Below are 24400 nucleotides of genomic sequence, written 5' to 3' on the forward strand. Positions count from 1 at the left end.
CTCACAGATTTATTGCTTTAGTGACAAAGGCTAAGATCTAAACTTTGAGAGAGATTAAGGCAATCCCACAAGACTGACACCTTAAGGGCATTTCTGGCACACAGTGGTCTTCATTCAAACACGAGAAGACTGATATTTAAAAATGACAGGAACACTCACATTTTAATCAAAGGGACTCTTTCAAGCCTCAGTTATGTCTTCCCAATGTACACCCCAGCACTGGAGTCATGAGTCATTCCAGAGCACCAATATTTGGGTAACAAAAATAAAGGAAAAGTTAAAGGAGGAAGTTCCAGGACATCTTACATAACTGATTCTTACTCATCCAATAACCTGTTGGAAGATTCACTCAGATTTTGGACAGCTGAATTACTTTTTCCTGTTCATAACAGGAATTACGATCTGTCAGATATGTTGCAGCTTACAAGGAAGCATTCAGGACTGACAAAGAACATGGCAGCTTTACAAGCCAATGCTGAATATTGCTCTGCCCAGAGTTCATTACAAGCTCCTTGTCTGATGTTCTATATTCTTAAGTCACCAGGAGAGCCTTGCTTTGGAAAGCCAGGCTGCAGTGAAAAGATCAAGAGCATTTCTACATTTGTGGTCTTAATTACTTGCTTTGACAGATTACTATTGACACAGATTTATCAACTGCCAGTCCTACAAACCCACTCAGATGAACAATTAAGAAAACCAAACACAAACAACTACAAACAAAACCAAACAAAAACCCCAAATGCCTAAAAAAAAAACCCAACAAAACAAAAAACCCCACAAAACCAAACCAAAACCCCAAAACAGCAAGAATAGACTCATCTAACAACCTCAGTATAAGGCTAACCCCTCCCTTGCAATACTTTGCACAAAAACTGACTATGGAAGACTTTTTATAAGCCATGTAAGATAACACTGGTCCAATGCACAGGTGCATTCTTTTTATTTCTATACAAAGTGAAAACAAATACCATACAGAAAATAGTAGACTACAGACTGTTCCTTAAAGAATTAGGGTATATCGTTTCAAAATTGTTTTGTGAGACCTGAAAAGACGACTTTCTGTAAAAGAAAAAGCAGCAGTTATTCAACTTCATACTAAGCACAGCCTGACTGGTTTTGGAGTAAAATTTGACTAAGCAGAAATCACTGATGCCTTATTAAAAATAAGTAGAGTCCTACTGCCATCCAGAGGGATGACTGGATAGGATTTGCACTCAGCAGAGAACCCTGTGTGTAAACTATTCCCATCTGAATCAGAGTCTTAGAGACAAGACCTCATAGTGCTATTTGTAATTATTTTTTTTTTCTAGAAAAGAATTACTTTGCCAAGAAGCTCATAATTTTCTACAGCCTTTTCTAAAAAAAAAAAAAATGGATGCAAATAGCAGGTTTCTGGTCAGCCAGAGAATCCACACTACACAGAGTGCTTTATGACAACTTCCATCTGGGAAGGTGGCAAAGACAAGCTCTTCAGCTTTTGTTCAAGGGGCAACTTCTGTTCCTCTAAATGCGGATAGCAACTTTCATCCCTTTGGAAGAAGAAAGACTGAGGGGATTGTAGCTCTCATTGTCATAGCAGAAAGCACTTTTTGTCACATAAAAAGCCTGGAACATGACCCATAACTGAAGGAACTCTTCCCCTTCAGCATTTCTTAAGAGCACAACTAGATAGACTTACACTGATAAACCTTTCTGAATGCTTTAACAGCAAACAGGTTAGTGCATTTTCCTTGCTAATGTTCCCTAATGCAACAAGTACGCTGGTTTACATTCTGTTAAAAAACAAACAAAAATCCCTATAGAACAAGTCATTCAAGAAGCCACTTACATTACTTCTTAGCACTTCTCTTCACACAGAGACAAGTTTCAGCCATTTGCAACAGCATGTTTTACTTTTGATTACCTGATGCCAAAGATGCCCTTTTTTTCCCCCTGAATTCATGAAATGCATCATTACCACCATGACAGGAGTCATTCTTCTTTTCAAGCTAAAAGATTTGACATTTATTTCCTTCTCAGTTGGTGACTCAAACACTAATCCTGCATGCAAATAAAGCTAAGATTTATCCGTTGTGGCAGCAGTGATCACTGGGCGCTGCCTTACAGCATTTGGTGATGAGTTTCTGTCAGACACTTCTTTACCCTCGATTTCATCATCTGAGATATCTTCTTCATCTGCTTCCTGCTCTTCATCCAGCTTTTTCAGCAGCTGAGCTGACTCTGGAGCTAGCTTTCCTTAAGGAGAAAGGAAAACATGCATACACAGATACCATTACCATGAGAAATGCACTTCAACGTGGAGTTAAAGTGCATTTAACTTAATCCAGACGCACAAGATTTTGATGAACTTAATCCAGGTAGCACTTTCCAATATCAGTCACTTCAGCTACTACCTTAGGTAGAATTGTTGCTACCATGAAATTACCCCAGGTCAAGCATTAAGAGATAACAGACTACCCAGACAAGGTAAAGAAAGATAAAGATTCCTCCAGCTTTGGTGGGGCAGGGAGGAAGTCATGTTCCTACAAACCATGACTTTTTAAGATTAGCTTAAAAAATTCCAGAGACTAACCACAAACTGAATTACTTCCCATCCACTATTCCTCACTTTGCCCCTATAAATTATGCAACCCCCAGCTTTGCAACACAGAACTCCACTCAAAACTTTTATCTCCCTGCACACATGGAATTTCATATCTTGCGGTTATGAGCACTGTAAAAGCAATTTTTCATCTCCTAAAAAAAAGGACTTTTTAAAAAATAGTTTAGCTTTAGCTAAATAGAAAATACAAATCCACTATAAACCCTAAGGGCAAACAGCTGCAAGTGTACACTTCTACACTACATCTCACATCCTGCAGACACAAGTTACATACCAGTACTTATTAAATAACATTTAGCAAATAACATACAGCTTCACAGAAATAGTCATATACAGCAAGCTTACTTGAGTGAGGGTATTGTGGCGGTCTGTATTTTTTGGATGGACAGATACAGTCTGCTAAGAACACAATTATCTGAAACCAAGAAAAACATGTTTCAATCTCCAGACATCCCACACATGAGATCATGAAATTCTTTAGGTTGGAAAAGACCTTTAATATCACCAAGTCCAACAGTTAACCCAGCACTGCCTAAGCCCACCACTAAACTATGTCCCACAGTGCTACATCTACATGTCTTTTAAGTACTTCAAGGACGGTAACTCCATCACTTCCCTGGCAGCCTGTTCCAACAACTGACAAACCTTTTAGTGAAGACTTTCCCAATATCCAACTTTTTGGTTTTTGACAACCCTTTTGTTGAAGCCATTGGCCGCCTTGGCTATCTGAGCACACTGCCAGTTCATACTCAGCCAACTGTGGACCAACACCCCCAGGTTCTTTTTCCACAAAGCAGCTTTCCAGTCACACTGTCCCAAGCATTTCAAGGGGTTGTTGTGGCCCAAGTGCAGGACTCAGCACTGAGCCAGCTGAACTTCATACAGCTGGCCTCAGCACATTGATCCATCCTGTCCAGATCCCTCTGCGAAGCCTTCCTGCCCTCAAGCACATCAACACCCCCACCCAACCTGGTGTCTTCTGTGAACTGACAGAGGATTCACTAGATCCCCTCACTCAGACCACTGATAAAGGCATTAAACAGATCTAGCCCCAAACACAGGGGAACACCACTTGTGATTTAACTCCGCTTCCCACCACACTTCAGGCCTGGCCATCCAGACAGTTTTTACCCAGCAAAGAGCACACCCCTCCAAGCCAGTTTCTCCAGGAGAATGCTGTGGGAAATGGTGTTAAAGCCTCACTAAAGTCCAGGTAGACAACATCCACAGCCTTTCCCATACCTACTAAGCAGGTCACTTTGCCGTAAAAGGAGATCAGGTTAGTCAAGCAGGGCCTGCCTTTCATAAAGCCATGCTGACTGGGCCTGATCACCTGCACATGTCCTGTACATGCTACTGGACAGCACTCAGGACGATCTGCTCCATAAAATCCCCCAGCCAGCACCAAGGTCAGGCTGACAGGTCTGTTGTTTCCCAGGTCCTCCTTCAACCCCTTCTTGTAGGCAGGTGTCACATTTGCTAACCTTCAGTCAGCTGGGACCTCTCCAATGAGCCAGGACTGCTGATAAACAATGGGAAGTAGCCCAGTGAGCCCTTCCACCAGCTCCCTCAGCACCCCTGGGTGGATCCCACCTGACCCCATAGACCTGTGTGTGTCTAAGTAGTGTAGAGGTCACTGACCATTTCCCCTTGGATTATGGGGACTTTGTTCTGCTCCCCATCCCTGTCTTCCAGCTCAGGGGGGCAGGGTACCCTGAGATAAAGTGCCTTTACTATTAAAGACTGAAGCAAAGGCGACATTAGCATAATACATAACAGTCACAAGCCAATCGCTTTCAAGTGTTTCACTTACAAGTCCCAGTATCAGTCCTGAGAATAGAGTTGCCAATGCAAACACAGCATACGAGCCCCAGACTGGTATTCCAACATTTTCTGTTAAATAGTTATGGCAGTGCTGAAATAAAAGACAAGAGAATCACTTCAAGAATAGCTGAATATCATGTGTTCAGATAAAATGAGATCTAAGCACATACCCTGATCCACATTGACAACTGGAACAAAGCTGACATACTGCTCATCCTGAAACAAAGCAGAAAAGTAACTGAAGACATCTTCAAGCCAGTCACATATCCACACCTTCTGATTTGCCTGACTGGTCATTATTTCATCCCAAGTTGAACAACTTTCTGCTCATGTCTGGTTTCTCTTTAACTACTTTTTAAATCTTCTGTTTTGTCTTTTAATTCAATAAACACTCATTCCCCACGAGACACTTTTGGTACCAACGTCAGCTTGTTTCAATGTTCTACATAGGGACAACCACAAACTTACAAACTTTCTTGACTTGTATCTGCTGACATGAATTTCAATTACTTCTATGTTCTAAGTTATATTTGGACAAACAATCTGAGAAGCAGCTAGAACTCTATTCAAGATATTAAGAACTAAACATCTGAAGATTTTATTAAAACAACCTATTAAAAAAAATCAGGTTATATAAAAACTGAGATATCTTCAGACACTCAAGTTCAGCTATATTTTACATACCAGTGAAAAGGACCAGACTACCTGCCACTATATCCTGCTGTATCTGACATTTTCCTGTTACTATGAAACTTCAGCATTAAGTATTCACTGTCTCTAAAGGAAAGGAGAATTTGAATCATTAAGCCAACTTAAGTTGATGAATGAGCAGAAGCAGCCTGCATACTGCTTCAGTATGCACAGAAATGGGACTGGATCCATACACTTCTAGCTTATTAATCCTAAAATCAGTACCCTGTTTCACACAGAGCAGAGGGGAGAGTCACCTCCCTCAAGCTGCTGCTGAAGGGGGCATGACACTCACCCATCACATTCACAGACTAATTAGCAGCTCAGCACTAATGCTGATAGTAAGGAGGCAGCACCAGGTACAGCACCTAAGGACCCGTCCCAGCACATCCAACAACAGGTTATGATAAAAATCTAAACTTACAGGAAAGAGGAAGGACCAAACCATGATGAAACTGGTTCAATAGATTTCCATTCCTGGTCACTGATGAAATTTATGAAATCAGATTTAGTTCTTGCACCCTGGTATCTTCTGAACTCGCCATCTTTACAGCTGTAAAACAAACAAAACAAGTCCTTTATTTTACATAGTCCAAGCATACAGCATTTGCTTCCACTCAACATCATCCCTCCCATCACCTTGCCCTGGATCTTAGTTTTACTTTGCCTTAGATTATATTGGCTCTAAAATGTTTTCCAAAACTGATGACTAGAGGTATTTATAGAATCTTGATTCCACATGTATTTGCTCAATACATGGTTATCTAGGTTGCGATTCCATAGAGATAATGATCTTCCTAATGCACTTGCCACATAACTGCACTAAAATCAACCTACCAAGAAATAAAGATTGTGAAATGGAAATACCCATGAGGAGATAGGATAAATAAGGCCTGAAGGAAAATGAAACGCATCAGCTGGCAGTACTGCAAGGTCAGAGTAGGTAAGACAGTGGCTGTCCCTGTGTAAAGTAACTCACATTATTAAAAAGCATGGCAAGTCTCAATTTATTTGTCCCAGTAAAAAGTGGGGAAAATACCCTCTCTCCTCCAAGAAATCTGCTGCATTTCATACTTACTGATAGATGGTAGGAAGAGCTGTTATGACAAATCGTCCACTTAATCCTGTAAGAAAAGTTACTTTTCAGAATTGCAGCGCACACTTACATATTAGGCAAGAATTGCCTAATTATACACCAAAATAAAAATGGCTCCTGCCCCAGGTATCAATATTTAATTGTGATCAAACACAAACTCGTGCATATAAAAGAACTGCATACAGTCTAAAAGTCCCTGAACAAAGAGCTACAAAGTTTCCCCATGGAAAAGAGATGTCCAAGGGTAACTGTTTTACTTGACAATTTTAGCTGTAGCTCTTGAGAGATGCTCTCCTTTTCCCACATGATCTGCAATTTCCAGTGTTTGCAGAAAATTATCCAAGTAAGACAAGTTTCAAAAGTTATGGGAAGAAGTTACAAAAGTTACTTCGAAGAACAGCATCAGCATGGAGAAAGTAATTCTTACAAACGCCACACAGACAGGAAGGCAATTCAGGTAAGTGAGCTTCAGCCACAGGAACAAGGGGAGGTACTACCACAAGGAAAGCTAAAACCACATTTCCACTCTGCATGATGCTTAAAAATTACAGCCAAAAATCCCCTTGGAACTCTCCAAAATCACTCTTCAGAGAAATTTGCTTGCTCCCTTATGTAGTTTTTAGTATATATCCAGCAATATGCCTTCAGTAGAATCACAGAATCATTTACAATTATTGAGTGCAACCAAAAACCTAACATGCCCAAAATGAAAAGCTTCCCAAAACAACTCCATTTTCTGTCAGTTTGAGCTATTCTTCTCCTTTAATATTGCTAAAATATTGAAGGAGTCCTGGAAAGCCTTTTGGATTCTGTTTACTGCAAGACTATGATTTTAAAATGTGTATGAGAAAAGCACATAAATTTTTTTTTTTTAAATGTAGTTACCTATGAAACATTAAGTGATCTTTATCTTAAAAGCCTAGAATGGTTTGGGTTGGAAGGGACCTTAAAGATCATCCAGTTCCAAACCCTGCCATGGACAGGGCCACCTTCCACCAGACCAGGCTGCTCCAAGCCCCATCCAACCTGGCCTTGAACACTGCCAGGAATGGGGCAGCCACAGCTTCTCCGGGCAACCTGTGCCAGTTCCTCATACTTCGAATTTCCTATTAATCCTATTTCCTTAGGGCACACACACTTTGTCCTGGTTTCAAGACTTTCTCCTTGGTTTCTGACTAGGATTAAACCGCTACACCCTTGCACCAGGCACTCTGCGGCCAATGGGAAGCCCGAAGCCCCGGAGAAGACCTCAGGAACCACCGTCCCCGCCAGCCCTTCTCACCCGGCTGCTCCGTGACATCCACTTTGGCGATGTTCACTTCCAGGTCCTCGCCCCACTCAGCAAACTTCTCCCACTCGGGCTGCAGGTTCTGGCAGGCGGGGCACCAAGGGGCATAGCTGGGGGCAGCACAACTCCGTTACCGAACGGCACCGCCCGGTCCCACACGGCCTCTGAGCTGGCCGCGGAGACACCCCTCGTACCCTCCCCGTCAGCCCGAGCGACCCACTCCCGACTCACAACTCCACCATCCACTCTCCGTGCAGCAGCTCCCGCCACATGCCATCCGACAGCACCTTCACCGGGCTGCGCTTCCCGAGTGCGGCCGCGGCCAGGCACAGCAAAACACACATCCACCGGGCAACCGCCATCTTGTCCCGGGCTCGCTTCCGCCTTCCGCGGAGGCGGAAAAAGAGGAGGGAGCCAATCGCGCCGCGTCCCTCCTCGGTACGTCACAGCTGGCTCCGCCCCCCCCGCACGCGCTCAGCCCCGTGGGGGCGGGACACTGGCTCTGAGCATGGCTCCGGGAATAACAAGCGGTGAAGGAATATCCTTGTTTTCCTCCAGCACTCTGCCTGGCTCTGGCCACACGAGCAGTTCCCCTATCAACGGGATTCGATATGCGAGTATTCAGCCCCAGCTCTTCTCAGCCCCCTCCCCTGTGTGCTGCTGACCTCCTTCGCTTGCCCTAGGTGCAGAATTACCCCTCTCCTCAGGGGCTGAGCGATCCTGCTGTGGTTTCAGTTCTTCACACACAAGAAGCCGTGCCGTTCCCTTTTGGAGGTACAGCGAGAGAAGATCCCATCAGCGTGCAAGCCAGTTCATTTCCAGACTGCTCTTCAGATCACAGGGCCAGCCCCAGTAGATGCTTGATGAGATTCTGCTGCTTCTAGCATCATACCCATTTTCATAAGAGCATTGTGCAGCTGCAGCTTGGCAACGTTTGGCAGTATGTGCCAAAGGCCTGTTCCTGAAGCAAGGGTGGCTGAACTACCAAATTCCCAGTTTCTGATCCAAATAGTGGAAAAGCGAGATACACCCAGAGACACAGAGGTGAGAATTAGCATTGCATGAGGCAAGCCTCCTGCTTCACTAGCTTCAGTCTCAAACCGCTGGACTGATTTTAGCAGGAACCTGCTAGAATGTTGGTTCTGAGGCAGCAAGGTAGCCTGGAATACATCAGCAGACATGATTCCAGAGAAATTTCCAGAGAGATTTCCAAGAGAAATGAGACTGAAAGCAGGGGCTTGCAGTGGGGAACATTGGGCAGCCAGAAATGTAGGTGTTGCTACTTCCGCTGCTGATAGCATTTCACTGCAAAAGATACACAAGCCATAGAATATAGAGCAAACCATGTCTATAAAGGGACCAAACTGCTATCGTGCACACTCAACTGCAGAGCCAGACGCAAAGGGACTATCACATGCCTTCCAAGTATTTATTTATTCCAGAATGATCCAGATGTAAAACCCTGCACACCTGCTGGGTTTACATCACTTTGCACCGATCTGGAAGTTGCTCTTGGTTCCAGAAGTCAGTAAATACTGTGCTGCCTGGAACCCCTTTGCTGTATTTTAGTGACAAGGTACCTGTTGCCCTGAGGCCAGCACAGGAGTCTGCCTAAAAGCATCCAAAGACACTGGGGGAATTGGTATGAGTACTGTTTTCTTGTAAAATGTCACTTTTGTGAGAGGAAGGCCTGTGCAGGTGTATTTGCTCCGATTTAGGGCTCCTTCAGGCATGACAGAAAACAAGCCATATTTAACGCAGTCAACAAGAACATTGCTTTTGAAACCAAAAATAATTCTTTCAGACAGACAACATAATCTGTAACAGGCCCATTACTTCACTGCTATCAGATACTTCATTGTGAGATGCAGTTCATGACACTCTGGAAGATTATGTTGGATTATTATATCAGGTTAGATTATCTTCCTGGATAGTGATTTTGCCATTTAATGCCTCTGGGCTCAAGAAGAAAGGAGCTGGTAGGTGTCTACTCTAAATAAAGAGTAGCTTCAAAGGCATACCAATCTTCCTATGGAGACAGTGTGAAAGACGGTGAAAAGTATGACTTCATACCTCCTGCACTTGGTTCCAGGAAGCATTTTAAGGGTAATGACTGCTGTGAATTACTTTTACTCTCTGTTATTATTACATTGACATTTGTCTCACTTCTTTATAAAGTTTTGAGGCATTTAAGAACAAGAAAGAACAAGCCTTGACCATATCTTTTATGCATTCTTTCTCCAGCCCATTTGTCTTGGCCCTCCCAGGCAGACTGGAGAAATGTCTGCCTCGTCTTTCAAGGTTTACAGAAGAATAAAGAGATTTAAGAAACAGACAACCAAACTAGCTAACTAACAAAAAACATGTGTCCTGGGTTGCATCAAAAGGAGTGTAACCAGCAGACTGAGGGAGGTGATTCTCCCCTTCTCCTGTTCTCGTGAGACCCCATATGCAGTACTGCATCCAGCTCTGGGGCCCCCAACATAAGAAGGATGTGGCCCTATTAGAGTGAGTCCAGAGGAGGCCATGAAGATGCTCAGAGGGCTGGAGCATCTCTGTTCTGGAGACAGGCTGAGAGAGCTGCCTTGTTCAGCCTGGAGAAGAGAAGGTTCTTGGGAGACCTTAGAGCAGCTTCCCGTGCCTATAGGGGCCAACAGGAAAGCTGGAGAGGGGCTTTTGACAAGGGCCTGTAGGCATAGGACAAGGGGGATGGCTTTGAACTGAGAGAGAGGAGATTTAGATTAGGTATTAGGGAGAAGTTCTTCCCTGTGAGGGTGATGAGGCACTGGCACAGAGTGCCCAGAGAAGCTGTGGCTGCCCCATCCCTGGCAGTGTTCAAGGCCAGGTTGGATGGGGCTTGGAGCAACTTGGTCAAGTGGAAGGTGTCCCTGCCTGGGGCAGGGGAGGTAGAAATGTATGGTCTTTAAGGTCTCTTCCAACCCAGACAACAACCCCTTCCAACCCTGTGAAAACATAAGATGGCTCTGAGTGACTTTAAGATATTAACACATCTCCAAATACTATTCCTTTCCATTTCCTTTATGCCTGCTCTGTTACTGTGACTTGAGATTTGGAAAAAAAAAATAAAATTATTGCTTTCTGACTTACTTTTAGTAATGTGCATAGTGTGGAGGGATAGCACTGGTTTATTCCAGTAGTAACCACGGCCAAATCCCCTTCTTACCCTTATGCTTCCTTAGAGGTACGCTATACCTCCGTGGAAGCAATGTCAGATCCTTATGTGTTCATGAGGCTGCAGGGCCTCACGGCTCTGATCTTGACCAACTTGAGGTGCCTCCAATACCATCCTGGCAGTGCTCTCCTTCATCCTTAATTTAAAGAGGGATCCTCTGGCTTCTATGCATGGCTGTTTCCCTGTGCAGGTGGCAAGAGTTACATTGTAGGTCAAGATACGCTTTAAGTTTTACTTAGGTCTTTAACGTTTTCTCTTAACTTAGAGTTTGCTCACACCTCCTCATGTACTGAAGTGAGAAAAGTGCATGATCCTGCGTGCTGGAGGTGCTGTGCTAGTGTTAAAATTCAGTGATGATGTTTGTAGGGAGGAAGAGGTTTGTCTGCTGAGATCTCTGCTGCGGGCAGTGTCTCCTGCTTTTACAACCAACATAGGCCTCCAGTTGTACCACCACTCAAAGGGGAAAGCAGGATCACTGGTCAAAACTCTCCCGAGCCCAGGGACCACTGTCAGAGTGCCCACAGCCTTCCTGTTGGCAAACCCCACCAACTGGCCACATCTTATGAGAAAGCCCCAAGCGGTTCTGCAAGACACCCCCTCCTCTGCGGGCTGGAGCTCTGGTGGTGGCGGTCAGAAGGTGCAAGTGGCTGCTTGTACAATCAACCCCAATGCGGAGCGGGGACTTTCCTGCCCGGTGGGGTGGACTCCGCACCGATGAGGTGATTTTTTAATGCATGCTCTTTTTCAGCGCTGCCACACGGCGGCAGAGTTGAGGCTGCTTCTGAACGGGGAAGAGAGCGATGGAAGAAAACCACCTTCTGTTAGGAATGACCTGAATTTCCAGGTCGTCTTTCAAGGTGTTGATGTAGAGGACTTCTTCCTTGTCCAAGGCCTAGGGGTTTTAGGTTGTTTTTCTGAGGATCTGAAGTAAAGGGGATTTTGTGGTCAGATACAGTCCTACACACCATGAAAATATGGCCCATCATTTTGACCAAAGCTGGGGTTACAAAAATACCCAGTTCTGTAAGTACCATGCAAAGCACTATCCAGCTGGAGTGAGTACTACTGGTGCACAGAAAGAGGCTGAAGCACAAGCCCTCATTAGTGTTTGACAGAGGGAAAAGGAATTACAAGTATCTTAACCACAGGGAAAGCTTTGATCGACAAGAACACTCGTCAGCCAAGAGGATGTTCAGCCATGAAGCACTGAGCCCAGGAAACAAGGCTGATACTTTCTCCTGCCCACAGAGCTGCTTGGTTTTGATGAAGAGTGAAAGATGATAAAGCGAAAAATGTCTGTGTAATCAAGAAATCACCCTTTTCTTGATGACATCTGTGTTGCAGAAAATCAGATCCCACGTGTAGGAGTGGGAGTAGACTCTGCTTCCTTTGGTTTTTGCTTTCTTTTGAGCTGAAAAAGGAAAAATACTGAAACGTTTGAATGTCTCAACATTTTCCCCAAAGTTAAGCCACAGAGATGAACAAACTTTCCAAATTCAACCCATTCTGTAAGTGGTCAAAAACATTTAAAAAAATTCCACCCAAATTCACCCACTCTTTTTCCTTTTTTTTTGCAGAATGTTAATTCATCTGTGCTTGAAATGTGATCAAATTGAAGCAGCTCTACTTTCATGTATTTTCTCTTTTCTCTTTTTTTACTTAAGTCCCCTTACATGCCCTGACAATGAGGTGAACACTAAACCAGATGAATGAGCAGTAGGAGCACAGAGGCTGCCTGCCCCAGGCTGCCCTTTTGAAGGACCACTTGAAGATAGCAGAGTGCTGGCCAGGTAATTATTTCAAAGCACGAACCAAGCTCTGCAGTCCTTGGATGAGGTACAGCACCAGAGCCCTGACCTCATTTACAGGGCCTGCATTTAGGAAATGCCAAGCGATTATGCAGAGAGCTTTCCTGTGTGTAATCATATGAGGCAGGAGGCATGAAGTCACTGTCCTGAAACCCAAGGTGAAATCAGACTGACCTTGAAAGTCTCAGGCAGGCCTAGGGCTGCCTTTTGTACTGCTGTAAGAAGAAAAACTGATCCTGCCTAACTTATTGGGCTGTTTTCTGGCTTTGTCCTTTTGGGAAAGTTGGCATTTTGATTCCACTCAGACAGTTTTCTGGGCTTCAGCATTAGAAGAATTAAAGTCAAGCACTAGTTACTTTTCTCTAGCTCTGGATTTCATTCCAGGAAGGCAATCTATGCATCAGTGTTTCCTCCTACAGAAAAATCCTCTGTGTATGGGGAAACAATTCAACCCTACCTGCCTAAACTGAAGCCCAGAAAGGGTGCCACTGAGTTCCCAAAAGGGAGGTCGGGCTTCATGTCTGTGAACATGGTTTTCACGCTGCAGAATTAGCAGAACTCCAACTCCTCAGAGGACTGTGCTCGGAGAAGCCCCATTGGAAAACACATTCCTATCCAACAGCTTAATCCTTCCACTCCCCAGTGCCTGAGCTGCCTCAGCAAAACCCTGTGTTAGGGGTTTGTCTTCCTGAGAGCTTCAATGGGAGCAGAGAGTTTCAGTCTCAGCTTCTGCCGTTATGCAACCCATGCCTCACTGCAGTTTGTGTTACCTGGTGAAAGTGCTATCTATGCACAGCAAGCCTTGTTGCTTCTCACTTCAGGAGACTGCTTGGAAGACCATGGAATTACAACTGCTATCCATCAGCATTTCCTGTATGTGTTAAGAAACTTGTCTATGTGCTAAGTAACTGCTAATTATTCAGTAATTAAGTGTCTCTCTAGGGTCATCATTGTAAATCTGGCCTCTCCCAGTCACTGTTTGCTCATTAGGTAGCAGTTTTCTCAATGCAAGACCCAAATTATCTTCTTTACATTTGATTGGATTACAAAATTGCTTTAAACTCTGAGGAGATGATTAGGAAAAGTGTGGTTTTGCGCAATAGTTACCATGGGAACTGAAGTAGAGAGATCTTTATAAACCAAAAGTCAAACAGATTGTATTTCAGGCAATTAATATTGTCTCACATGTTTATTCATTTGCTTTAATTCTTTCGTGTGCTATTCTGGAATAGTTTTTATCTCTTTTTCCCTATCAAGTGTTGTGTCAAAGAGATTCTGCTCCCCTGGGGATTCACCCCTCTCTTCTCTTGAAAGGCCACCTTGCAGCCCTGATTAGCTTCATCTTCCTCTTCTGCTTTGCCTCTTTGGTCTGAGGACATCCCTGAGGATATCCATGTGGGATTTGGTCTGGGATCAGGACACACATGTGGGGAGAAGTGTCAAAGCTCCTGTCCCATCAGTGGAGCCTAGGGAGCTCCAGCAGACCAGCACGCACTGGCAGGTGAGCTGAGCTGCTCTCATTGTGTGAACCCCTCTGCAGGCTTTCCTAATAACACCCTGGACTCCTCAAACCTGTGTTTCTTCTACTTCCATGTTTGACACTTAAGGGAAGAGGAGCTGATAAACTGACCAAGTGGCAGTAGCTATCCCTCTGCTCTCCTCTCTTTCCAAACCATCTTCTGTCTCCTGCATCCTGACCCCATCCCATCTCTTGGTATCTCTCTCACCAGCCCTTGGCTGAGTCAAAAGAATATACAGTTTAATAACTGAAATAATGTACAATATAATACCAGTACTAATAGTAGTAAGGGAAAGAACAAGGAGAGATATATAGAAAGGGAAAATGAAAACAACAACAATAAAACACCAAACGTAAGTGATGTACAATTGCTCAGCACCCACTGACCAATACCCAGCCTGACCTGAGCAGCAGTCTGTCCCTTCTGGGTAACTCCCCCCATTTTCTATACAGGGTATGATGTGCTGTGGTGGAATACCCTTTTGGCTAGTTTGGGACAGGTGTCCTGTCTCTGCTTCCTCCTGGCTTCTTGTGCCCCTCCTCCCTAGCAAAGCATGAGAGACTGAAAAGTCCTTGATCAGGGTAAGTGCTACTTAGCAACAACTAAAACGTTGGTGTGTTATCAGTGTTGTTCTCCCAACTAAAGCCCAAACACAGACTGTGCCAGTTAATAGGAAGAAAAATAACTTTATCCCGGCTGAAACCAGGTCATCTGCCTAGCATCTTTCTGCTGTCTTTCCCTTCACAGCACAGTTTATCACATCTTTAAAATAATTAGCATCCTGCCAGTGAGCAATTTCCCATTCTGGTGGTTTCTATTTGTCTTTCTCCCCTTCGTATCAAGATGTAAAGAGGCCTTTGCAATACACAGCTGCCACCACGCTTACAGCATTGCTGTGCGCTCTGTACACTGCTATCTTCTTGCTCCCATCCCCTGTGTTCATGGGCTTTTGGCGGCAAGGATTTGTCCTGCATGAGCACAGTGTCTCAGAACAGAGTCATCTTGTGAGCATGTCTCCAAGAAAAGAAAGGAATGGATTTATTTTCCTCCAGCCCTCTGCCTAGCTCTGTGTACAAGAGGAATTCCCCTACCAAAGGAATTCAATATTCATGTATTGAAACTCCAGCCTCTGCTCAGCCCCCTCCCCCTGTGTGACCTCCTGATTTTACATCACTTTGCACCAGTCTGGAAGTTGCTCTTGGTTCCAGGAGACAGGAAATACTGTGCTGCCTGGAACCCCTTTGCTGTATTTTAGTGACAAGAAACCTGTTGCCCTGAGGCCAGCACAGGAGCCTGCCTAAAGGTGTCCAAAGACATACTAGGGAATATGGTATTAGTACTGTCTTCTTGTAAAATGTCACTATATGAGAGGAAGGTCTGTGCAGGTGTTCTTGCACTGGTTTAGGAGCTCCAGCTGATGCTATGTGCACAGGGCTTGTTCAGGCAAGACAGAACACAAGCCATATTTAAGTCATTGTACTCAAACCAATAAAAACATTCCAGTTCAGGCACCGTTTCTATCCTTGAAAATTCAGGAGGCTGGGAGATGTCAGAATACCTTGCATTTTCCCTGTCACTATGGGTATGTATCACCTATGTATATAGTTTGGGCTGGAAGGGACCTTCAAAGCCCATGTAATCCAACCACCCTTCAGTAAGCAGGGACATCTTCATCTTGATCAGGTTGCCCATCACCACATGCAGCTTGGCCTTGAATGTCTCCAGGGATTGTGCATCCATCACCTCTCTGGGCAACCTGTGCCAGTGTTTTATGACCCTCTTTGTAAAGAATTTTTTCCTTATGCCCAGCCTGAATCTTCCCTCTTTTAGTTCAAAACCATCACCCCTCACCCCATCACAACGGGCCCTCTGAAAAGTCCCCATCTTTCTTACAGGCTCCTTTTAAGACCTGAAAGGCCAGAATAAGGTCTCCCAGAGACTTCTCCAGGCTGAACAAGCCCAACGCCCTCAGCCGTTCCTCATAGGAGAGGTGCTCCAGCCCTCTGATGACTTTTGTGGCCCTTCTGTGGACCCTCTCCAACAGGTCTTTCCTGTACTGAGGACTCAGTATTTCTGACATTTCAAACCATTTCCATAATATCCTTAAACTCTTAAGAATCAAAGGCAGATTATATATCGATGAGATTCATTTTATATGTATCTATGTAATGTTAGAAGCAGGAACCAGACAAGAAGAACCAGAAAGCCTTTATTGTGGCTAGTACTGCATGTGAACATCTTTCTTTTCCTCAGCCTGCATAGCAGAGGAGACCAGACCATGCCTTGCCCAGGCTATAGAGATCAGCCCTGCATTTTCTCTGCAGTATCTGAGGCTAGGAAAGTTTTTCTGGAATATATGGTGAGGAAGTAATGTTGCTTTTGAAGCCAAAAGTAATTCTTTCAGACAGACAACATAATCTGTAACAGGCCCATTACTTCGCTGCTATCAGATATGCCACTGCAAAATGCAGTTCATGATACTGGATTATTAGATCAGATTAGATTAGATTATATTCCTGGGTATTGATGTCAGAAGAGCCATGGGCAGAGCGGGAGTCTGATTTTCTGCACGTCCCCAGGTGGCCAGGTATTCTTTCACAGAATCACAGAATCACATGATGGTTTGGGTTAGAAAGTACCTTAAAGCTCATCCAGTTCCAACCCCTGCCATGGGCAGGGACACCTTCCAGGTGTCCCTGGCTGCTCCAAGACCAGGTTGCTCCAAGCCCTTTCCAACCTGGCCTTGAACACTGCCGGGGATGGGGCAGCCACAGCTTCTCTGGGCAACCTGTGCCAGTGCCTCAGCACCCTCACAGCAGAGAACTTATTCCTAATACCTAATCTATATCTCCCATGTGTCACCTTAAAGGCATTCCCCCTTGTCCTATTCCTCCATGCCCTTGTCAAAAGCTCCTCTCCAGCATTTTGTCAGCCCCTTTAGGCACTGAAGCTGCTTTATTGATCACCAGAGCCTTCTCTTCTCCAGACTGAACAAGCCCAGCTCTCTCAGCCTGTCTCCACAGCAGAGGTGCTCCAGTCCTCAGCTCATCTTCATGGCCCCCCTCTTGATGGGAGATCACCTCACTCCTTTTCTTTACATCCTTTTTTCATTTACTTTAGCCTTACCTCCGTGGGTATGGATGCCGACTTCTCCTTCTAGTCATGTCCTTGCTGTTGATACCAAACCACATTGCATCAGGCACTACCACAAGCAGCGCTGTAGCATCCTGAAAGCAGTACACGTTTCTGCGTTAGGAGGGAGACAGGCTGGCTGGCTGGCTGGCTGGCTGTTGGCAGAAACCCCACTGCTGGTTAATTGGAAAGAAAGATTTAAAGAAAGTAGGTATCTTTTCTTTAAACAAGACATCTCAAATGGAGTGTCTAGCGTCAAAGAATCAAGCAGAACAACACAGAAATAGCAGCAAGAGCATCTAACAATGCAGAGAACACCACTCCTGATCCTGCTGAAGCTAGGCAAGGGAGACAGCACGCCTGAAGTTGTCATCTTTGAGCACCAGGGAACATCTTTCCTTATGACTTTTATATTTTCCAGCAAAACGGAAAGCACAGTGACAGTAGAACAGAACAAAACCTGTTCTTCCAGAAGGAACCATCCTTATCTAGCCAAATATCTTCTCATTGACACTGATGGGCTCTGAATTTGGATCACAAGGGTATGAACCATACATCAGGTTTTTGCATTTAACACCTCTTCTCTGCTCTAAAGTCCTTCTTTGAGTAGTCGTATTGCTGGTGGTGCTGATGGGCATTTGCTCTCCTGGGCTGGGATAAGGGTGGCAGAACTTGGATGGAGCCCAAAACGAAGTCTGAGATCCAAACTGCTTGATATTGTTAAGAGTTTGGATCTCACAGTGGACTTCATTGGTTAGACTTTCCTTTCATGGCCACAAAAACCCAGATTTAAAATACACAGTAAGTCTAATTGCAAACCCAGCCAAAAAGTCCTTTCTGGCTGACCATGACAGTTTGAATCCCTCTGTCCTCTGCTGACACCAAGAAACCCGGTGTTGGGCTACTGAGTGGTTGCAAGTGGCAGCGAGGAACATGACGGCAGCAATGTCATTCGTGTTGTGTGCTTATCCTATTGGTTGTGGGAATGTCTTATAATCACATTTTTGCTTGCTGATGGTGCATACAGTGGGTGTGCACTTGCCACACTCATGATACCTTGTAAGGTTTTCTAAAAAACTGCTCATGCTATTTTCATAACTAAGTTTTTTCCTTTCCTGCTTTGGGAATTGCAATCCCACATGCAGGGCTCCCAACACACTCACCAGGTATGCTCACAGCCAAGCCATGGGGCTGTGACCAACAGGCTGTGACAAAGATGAATGTACTGGGTCACTTGCAAGAGATCTTTTCAGTCACCCTGTACTTTCCTCCACTGCTCTCTGCTGTTGCTGAAGGCCCGAGGGGTTACTCTGAACTACCTGCGGAGCAAGAGCTGGCTGATCATTCATGCCCTCTGTAAAGTAAAATGGAATCCCATTTGCACTAACAAAATAAGGATTTATTCATCCCTTTGAAAAAAAAAAAAAACAGTTATTTTAATACTCTTTCAGGGAATAATTGAGTCAATGAGTCTGTAATAAGAGCTCTGCCCTCTGTTCCTCAGAGGGTGTTCTCCCTGGCACATATATCTGCATTTCTGCTGTGAAGAGCCCTGTACGGCTTGCCCACACACTGCTTCCCGAGGGTGCTGTAACTGCTGTGTAGGCTGATGCAAAATGTTCCTTCACCCACAGATTCCTGCCTGCCTCTGCCTGCAAATGTCATTGAGAAACATTCTCTTATTAGAGCAGCTTCTCTCCTGGGGGTCCACCCTGGCATATACCTGCTCACCTGCAGGTAGCAAATGTAATGCTGGGCCAGAAAACAGTGTCTTTGGGCAAAGTGTGCGCCTCTGATAGAGCTCAGTCTGCTAAATGAGGGAAGATGGACAGCTAAGTGGGCATGGAGAAGCTTTCACTGCAATCATCACAAATGCTTCTTTCAGCTAGAATATGCTGAATAAAGCTAAATACCACAGGATGAATCAGAAACACGGCAGGTAGGGGGTGATTATCACACTTAAATGGGTTTTCTTGGACACTTCTGGAGAGCACTACCAGTGTCATTTTTTGGTTATCCTTGTATGGAAGAAACACGTGGGGCTCCAGTAACCTCAAACACAAGCTAACTTCTTGTGCAGCCCCAAGAGAAGGCTCAAACTGGGACCTGAGGAGGCTGCTGCACAGTCCCATCTCTGCTGCTGAATTAGCTTGAAATATGATGGGGTATTAACCTGCCATGCAAAGAAGCAGCATGGGGACATCTTGTTATGCACAGTATTAGCAGCACACTTCTGCTGCTGAGTATAGGACTCCCCTCCTGCAAGAGTAGAGTTGCAAGCCATGTGGAAGAGTCTGAAGGTCAAACATCAAACATGGGAGAAGTGGGACCCAGGGGTTTCTGCCAAGGTATCTAAACCAGAGACTGAAGAGACAAGAAGGATTTTGATAAAATGGGTCCATAGAAGAGCAGCCTTCCCTATCGCTCAGCCTTGCCTCTCATTTTCATGTATTTATGCTTTCTCCCATGCACATGCTGTTAGAATCAAAACTGCATCTTCAAACAAGTAAACAAGCAGGCAGTAAAATACTTCCCAGCAGAGATGGTTTCATTTCCTTGGAAACATGATGCAATGCAGTGATAGCAGGAGCCAATCTGTCACTGCCACAAAGGTGAACTCTGCTCTTTAGCAAAATCCATCACAAGTGCCTTCCCTTCCCTCGCAGTGCCTGAGCTGCAGTCCCAGGAATCGGGAGGCACCTCCTGCGCAGACGTGTCTCATGCCACTCGCTGCCACGTCTCCCACAGCAGCGTCTCCTACTCGCCTCGCTTCTCTGCCGGTTGCATTATGATAATGTCAGGCTTGATCATTTCCAAGTCTTATTCATGCAGCATTTGTTGTGCTTCAGCAGAAATGTGGTGCAGATCAGTAATGATTGTACCGACCTCTTTAAAAGGCCAATTTTACCAAGTTCAAAACAGGTATGAGCTGGCAGCAAACTCTCAGTGAATAAAGGCAATGGTTTAAAGATGTTTTACTACAGAGCCAAAGCACCACAAGTGTGGGGAAGGAAGGCCAGGCTTGTTTTAAGCAGCCAGATTTACAGGGTCTGGGAAAGAAAGGCTAGGCACCATGGCAGCAAGTCATCCTAGGCACCATGGCAGCAAGTCATCCTCTCTTCCATCAGAGCTGCTACAGAGGAGGGTCAAACTGCATTCCCAGCGTGGTGGGGAGATGGTTCACAGTGTTTCTGGGTAGAACTGCTGTGCTTCCTGGGGCATCTGCTGTCATCTCAGAGTGGCATGGGAACAAAATCCCCCTGCAAGCCCATACAGAGAGGGCTGGAGGCAGGCAATGCCCGCTGGATTGCGGCTGGAGATCCTGGGAGTGAGAAAGGGAGAGAAGACAGTTGGGAATGGTTGGGGGGAAAGGCATAGGAGATGGCTGAGGTGTAACGTCCTGCTTTGTGCACCTTGTCACCACTTCATGTGCACAGCTGTAGTCCCCCGTGCTGGCACCAACATCAGCGGGCCTGTTGCTCAGCAGGCGAGCTCCCCATGTGTGGCAGCTGCAGAGAAAATCCACTCTAATGAAATGCTTCCCTGCAGTAATTGGATTTCCACTGGAAATGAAGTCATTATGCTGATTGTCCTTGCACTTCTGAAGATGAGGCAATGCCAGTGAGCTGCAGCTCTGGCTGATGGACCACATTACGTACCTCTGCAGTAGGGGGGGCAAGCAAGGGCACTTCCCTGCTCCAGAGAGCACAGGCCAGCATGTGTGAGGTTAAGGTGGCCACATGGCTCCAAATGCTAATGGATCTGTTCAAATAAATGGGCAGGGAGAGGCTGTAAAGTGATTGGTGCAGTGGCCAGAGGACTTTGCAGGATCATGTCTCAGCTGTGGTAGCATTCCTTCACGGTGTGCCCTCCCTGTCCCGGCTGAGTGACAAGGGCTTCCCTGTGGCTGGAGAGCTGCCTGGGAAAGGGCTGGCCATGTCCAGCACTGGGAACACAAAGCTCTCCATTTTACAGGGACGAACGATGGGAGAAGGAGCAGGGGAAGGGTATGTACCCAAGATGTGTGTCAGCAGCTTGGTCCCTGTGGGAGCACTTGTCTCTGTCGCCCTGAACCCCTTTGGGCTCAGGGTGAACCAGGCTGGCTGAGTGCAGCTGGGGCCATACACAGAAATGAGTACAGGAAAGGATTAGAAAGATGGTCTCCTTGCTGGCTACTGAACATAATGGTCCACAAGCTACTGCCGTCTTTGCAGGTCCCTGCTGCTGGGAGCTTCCTTAGTGCTACATCCTTTGCCTGCAGCCCAGACAGACCATGGCTGGAAAAGAGCCACGGGGGGGAGGTTGGTCTCTGCTTGGAGCCCTGAAGACATCCTGGCACCCCCAGGCTAATCTGGTCCCCTCTCTTCTTTCCAGAACCCTTATGCCCAAGTCTCTTTCCCTCATGGAGCTGATCCCACTTCCCATGAAGGCAGCAGGGAGGTCAGTGCTGGCACTGCCAGGATCCCATCGCAGCTTGACAATCACTCTCCTCTGCAGCCTGCCAGGCACTTCCCTTGCATCCCTGTGGCCAGAGGCCAGCGGGCAGAGTAGAAACGCCGAGCACAGCCAGCTGGCAGGCAGCAGGAGCGCTGCAAACCCTGTGGTGTTGGAGGAGACGGATGGACTGCAACCCAGTGCTGTGGCAGAACGTGTCTCTGCAGAGCTGTTACAGAGCCAGGGCTCGCTCCTGTGAAAACAGCACCCGAGTTTGTGCAGAGGAAGGCAGGGCCGGCCCTGGGAAAGTGCTGCCTGGGAGATGTTAGTGGTTTAGATGAGGTTTGAGGCTGACAAGCCCATTTTTAACACTGGGCAGGAGCAACCTGGAGATAAGTGGTGCCTCTTTACCACGAGGCAGATGGAATTAGGAACTGGGGATGGATTCAAGCTGCCAAAAGGCAATGCATCAATGCCGGGAGCAGTCTTTGAAGAAATCTGGGCTCTAAGCCACTGCTGGAGCAGCATGCCTGGGTCACAGCATGATGTGTGGAGTGCCTGCATCAGGAGAGGCAATGGGTGGGTGCAGCACCTTGCCAGTGCACTGTGTCCGCAGGGAGCCTCTGAGCGATGTAGAGCAATTCTGGGGAAATCTTTGCTGAAGGCCTTTGGGAAAGCCAAAAATTATGAGACTTTTGGAGACTTTGCAAACATACAAACCACAGACAGGTGAGGAAACAGGCAGGTGCTGGGTGATAAATCATATATGCTGCAATTCTGTGACAGCATCCTCTTAGGCACATAGCTGGAGACACGAACCCCGTGGACCATGGGCTGAACAGCACAGCTGTTCCTCTGATCTTATCAACCCCTTTGGTGGTACTTGGCAGTAGTGATCTTCCATGGGGATCATAGAAGAGAACTGCTGGGAAACTGAGAGGAAAACAGCTAAATACACACATCAAACAATTCAGAGGCTGTGCAATCCCACCACGGTGCAGTTCCCAGGGGGAAGAGGTTTGTGTTGGAGACCTTTTTGATCTAATGAAAGCAGTGCATAATGATATCCAACAGCTAGAAGCTCAAGTCTGAAAAACTCAAGCTGGAAATAAGCTGCATGTTTTTAATGGAAGGTAAGGAATGGCTGTAACAGGTTGCAGGGGATGTGATAAACTCCATCACTCAGAGCCTTGCAGTCATGCTGGTTCTTGGAGGGTGACATCCTTCCATCGCAGTGCTGTGCCATGCAGAACTGCTGCCCATTGTCGGCCCTTGCTCAAGAGATTAAAACTACTGCACAGCATGGTGCCTCAGCCTTAAAATCCAAGATATGCATTTTCCAATGGAAAATAGTCCTATATCTGAGGGAGAGAGCTACAAAGCCACTGTTTTTTTTCATGCTTCATTTGCATGGCTGTTTCCCTAACACTTCTACTGGCTCCTCACAACAGAGCCACAACAGAGTATTATCCCCCACTTGGAGATCTACAGGTTTCTTCCCTGAGGGTGGTGAGGCCCTGGCACAGGGTGCCCAGAGAAGCTGTCGCTGCCCCATCCCTGGCAGGGTTTGAGGCCAGGCTGGATGGGGCTTGGAGCAGCCTGGTCTAGTGGAAGGTGTCCCTGCCCATGGCAGGCGGTTGGAACTGGATGAGCTTTAAGGTCCTTTCCAACCCAAACCATTCTGTGATTCTATGATGTGAAAATAAGGGGCTGCATATATCTGGCTTTAGCTCAGCTGACCACTGAGGCATGTCTCTATTTGCTTAATGATCCAAGATGCAAAATCATCACATCTTAATATAGCAGAACGTGAGCCCAGGGAATATACTTCTACCACTGTCATTTAATTTATTCACAACAATCAGATTAGTAAACGAGTATGTGCTGAGCCCTGTCACTGTTACAGTCCATGGGTATTTCTCCATGCTTGCATCTGGATGTCTGACAGTTTGTTTACATGATCACCGAGATGGAATACTCAAATTATTTGGCTTAGCATCAAGAGCAGCCTCTATTTTAGCAGCCTGCAGTGTCAGCTCCCAATGAATTTTAATAAGCTGTTAACAATGTGTGCATGTTTAGTTGTTGTCAGCAGAAGCGTGCAAAAGGACGGGGTGACATACACTTATTGTGGGATGCAAAAGGATTAATGTTTCCCAATCATCCTGCGTGACTGAGCTGCCTATCAAGGTGGCTCATACCCTTCTGCCGTGCACACAGCACAGACCCTTCCCCAGCGTGATGTGGGGCGGCAGGTTGGATCAGGCTGGATGGGGTTTTGAGCAACCTGGTCTAGTGGAAGGTATCCCTGCCCATGGCAAGGAGGGTGGAATTAGATGAGCTTTAAGAACTTTTGCAACCAAAACCATCCTGTGGTTCTGTGTGCAGGGATGGCACAATTTATCTTATGGACAGCTCAGACAGCAGCAGACCTGGAGGACTGGATTTCAAACATAAAGACATCCAAAAAATGGGGTTTTATTTTACCATCCTACATGAGAAGACTTTACAGTGTGAACATTGCAACAACAGAGCCAGGGGACAGTAGCCAGGACACGGGGAAATGGCACATCCACCGTTCACCCCAACCCTTTAACAAGTAATTTACCAGCTCCAGCAAAGTGATATCTTAACCTTACTCTTTATGCCCACTCTAGTTCACACAAAGCAACATCACAGTAAGAAAAGCACCTGCCTGGGCACAGGTACCACACAGGTACCATGTCCACAGCGAGAGGGGGTGATGAGGGCTGTGAGACATAAACCCACCAGCGATCAGCTGGTAAGAGCTCTGCAGGAGAAAAGGCAGGAGG

General features: G+C 45.9%; 1 protein-coding gene and 1 long non-coding RNA gene across 2 annotated transcripts; one reads left to right on the plus strand and one right to left on the minus strand.

Annotated features, from left to right (window-relative positions):
• Window positions 1-916: 916 nt before the first annotated feature.
• On the minus strand, window positions 917-7895 carry TMX1 (thioredoxin related transmembrane protein 1). Its single transcript, XM_061369188.1, has 8 exons — window positions 7732-7895; window positions 7495-7610; window positions 6195-6240; window positions 5541-5669; window positions 4597-4642; window positions 4416-4517; window positions 2948-3017; window positions 917-2235 (listed from the first exon to the last, which is right to left on the minus strand). Exons 1-8 carry the CDS (start codon window positions 7860-7862, stop codon window positions 2057-2059), a joined length of 819 nt encoding a protein of 272 aa, XP_061225172.1. The 5' UTR covers window positions 7863-7895; the 3' UTR covers window positions 917-2056.
• A 3650-nt stretch (window positions 7896-11545) lies between these two features.
• Window positions 11546-12856, plus strand: LOC133220794 (uncharacterized). Its single transcript, XR_009727786.1, has 2 exons — window positions 11546-12201; window positions 12358-12856. It is a non-coding gene; the product is annotated as an uncharacterized LOC133220794 (long non-coding RNA).
• The last annotated feature ends 11544 nt before the right edge of the window (window positions 12857-24400 follow it).

This window comes from Neopsephotus bourkii, unplaced genomic scaffold (assembly GCF_033783945.1).
Source record: "Neopsephotus bourkii isolate Nb327-2 ecotype Australia unplaced genomic scaffold, CSIRO-AGI_Nbou_v1 NB_1477, whole genome shotgun sequence".
NCBI classification, from domain to species: Eukaryota; Metazoa; Chordata; class Aves; order Psittaciformes; family Psittacidae; genus Neopsephotus; species Neopsephotus bourkii.

Coding starts and splice junctions, on each gene's coding strand:
- TMX1 (XM_061369188.1), bottom strand. CDS start 7,862: ATGGCGGTTGCCCGGTGGATGTGTGTTTTGCTGTGCCTGGCCGCGGCC. Junction 7,611..7,731: donor GGAGAGTGGATGGTGGAGTT/GTGAGTCGGGAG, acceptor TGCTGCCCCCAG/CTATGCCCCTTGGTGCCCCG. Junction 5,670..6,194: donor GCTCTTCCTACCATCTATCA/GTAAGTATGAAA, acceptor TTTGTTTTACAG/CTGTAAAGATGGCGAGTTCA.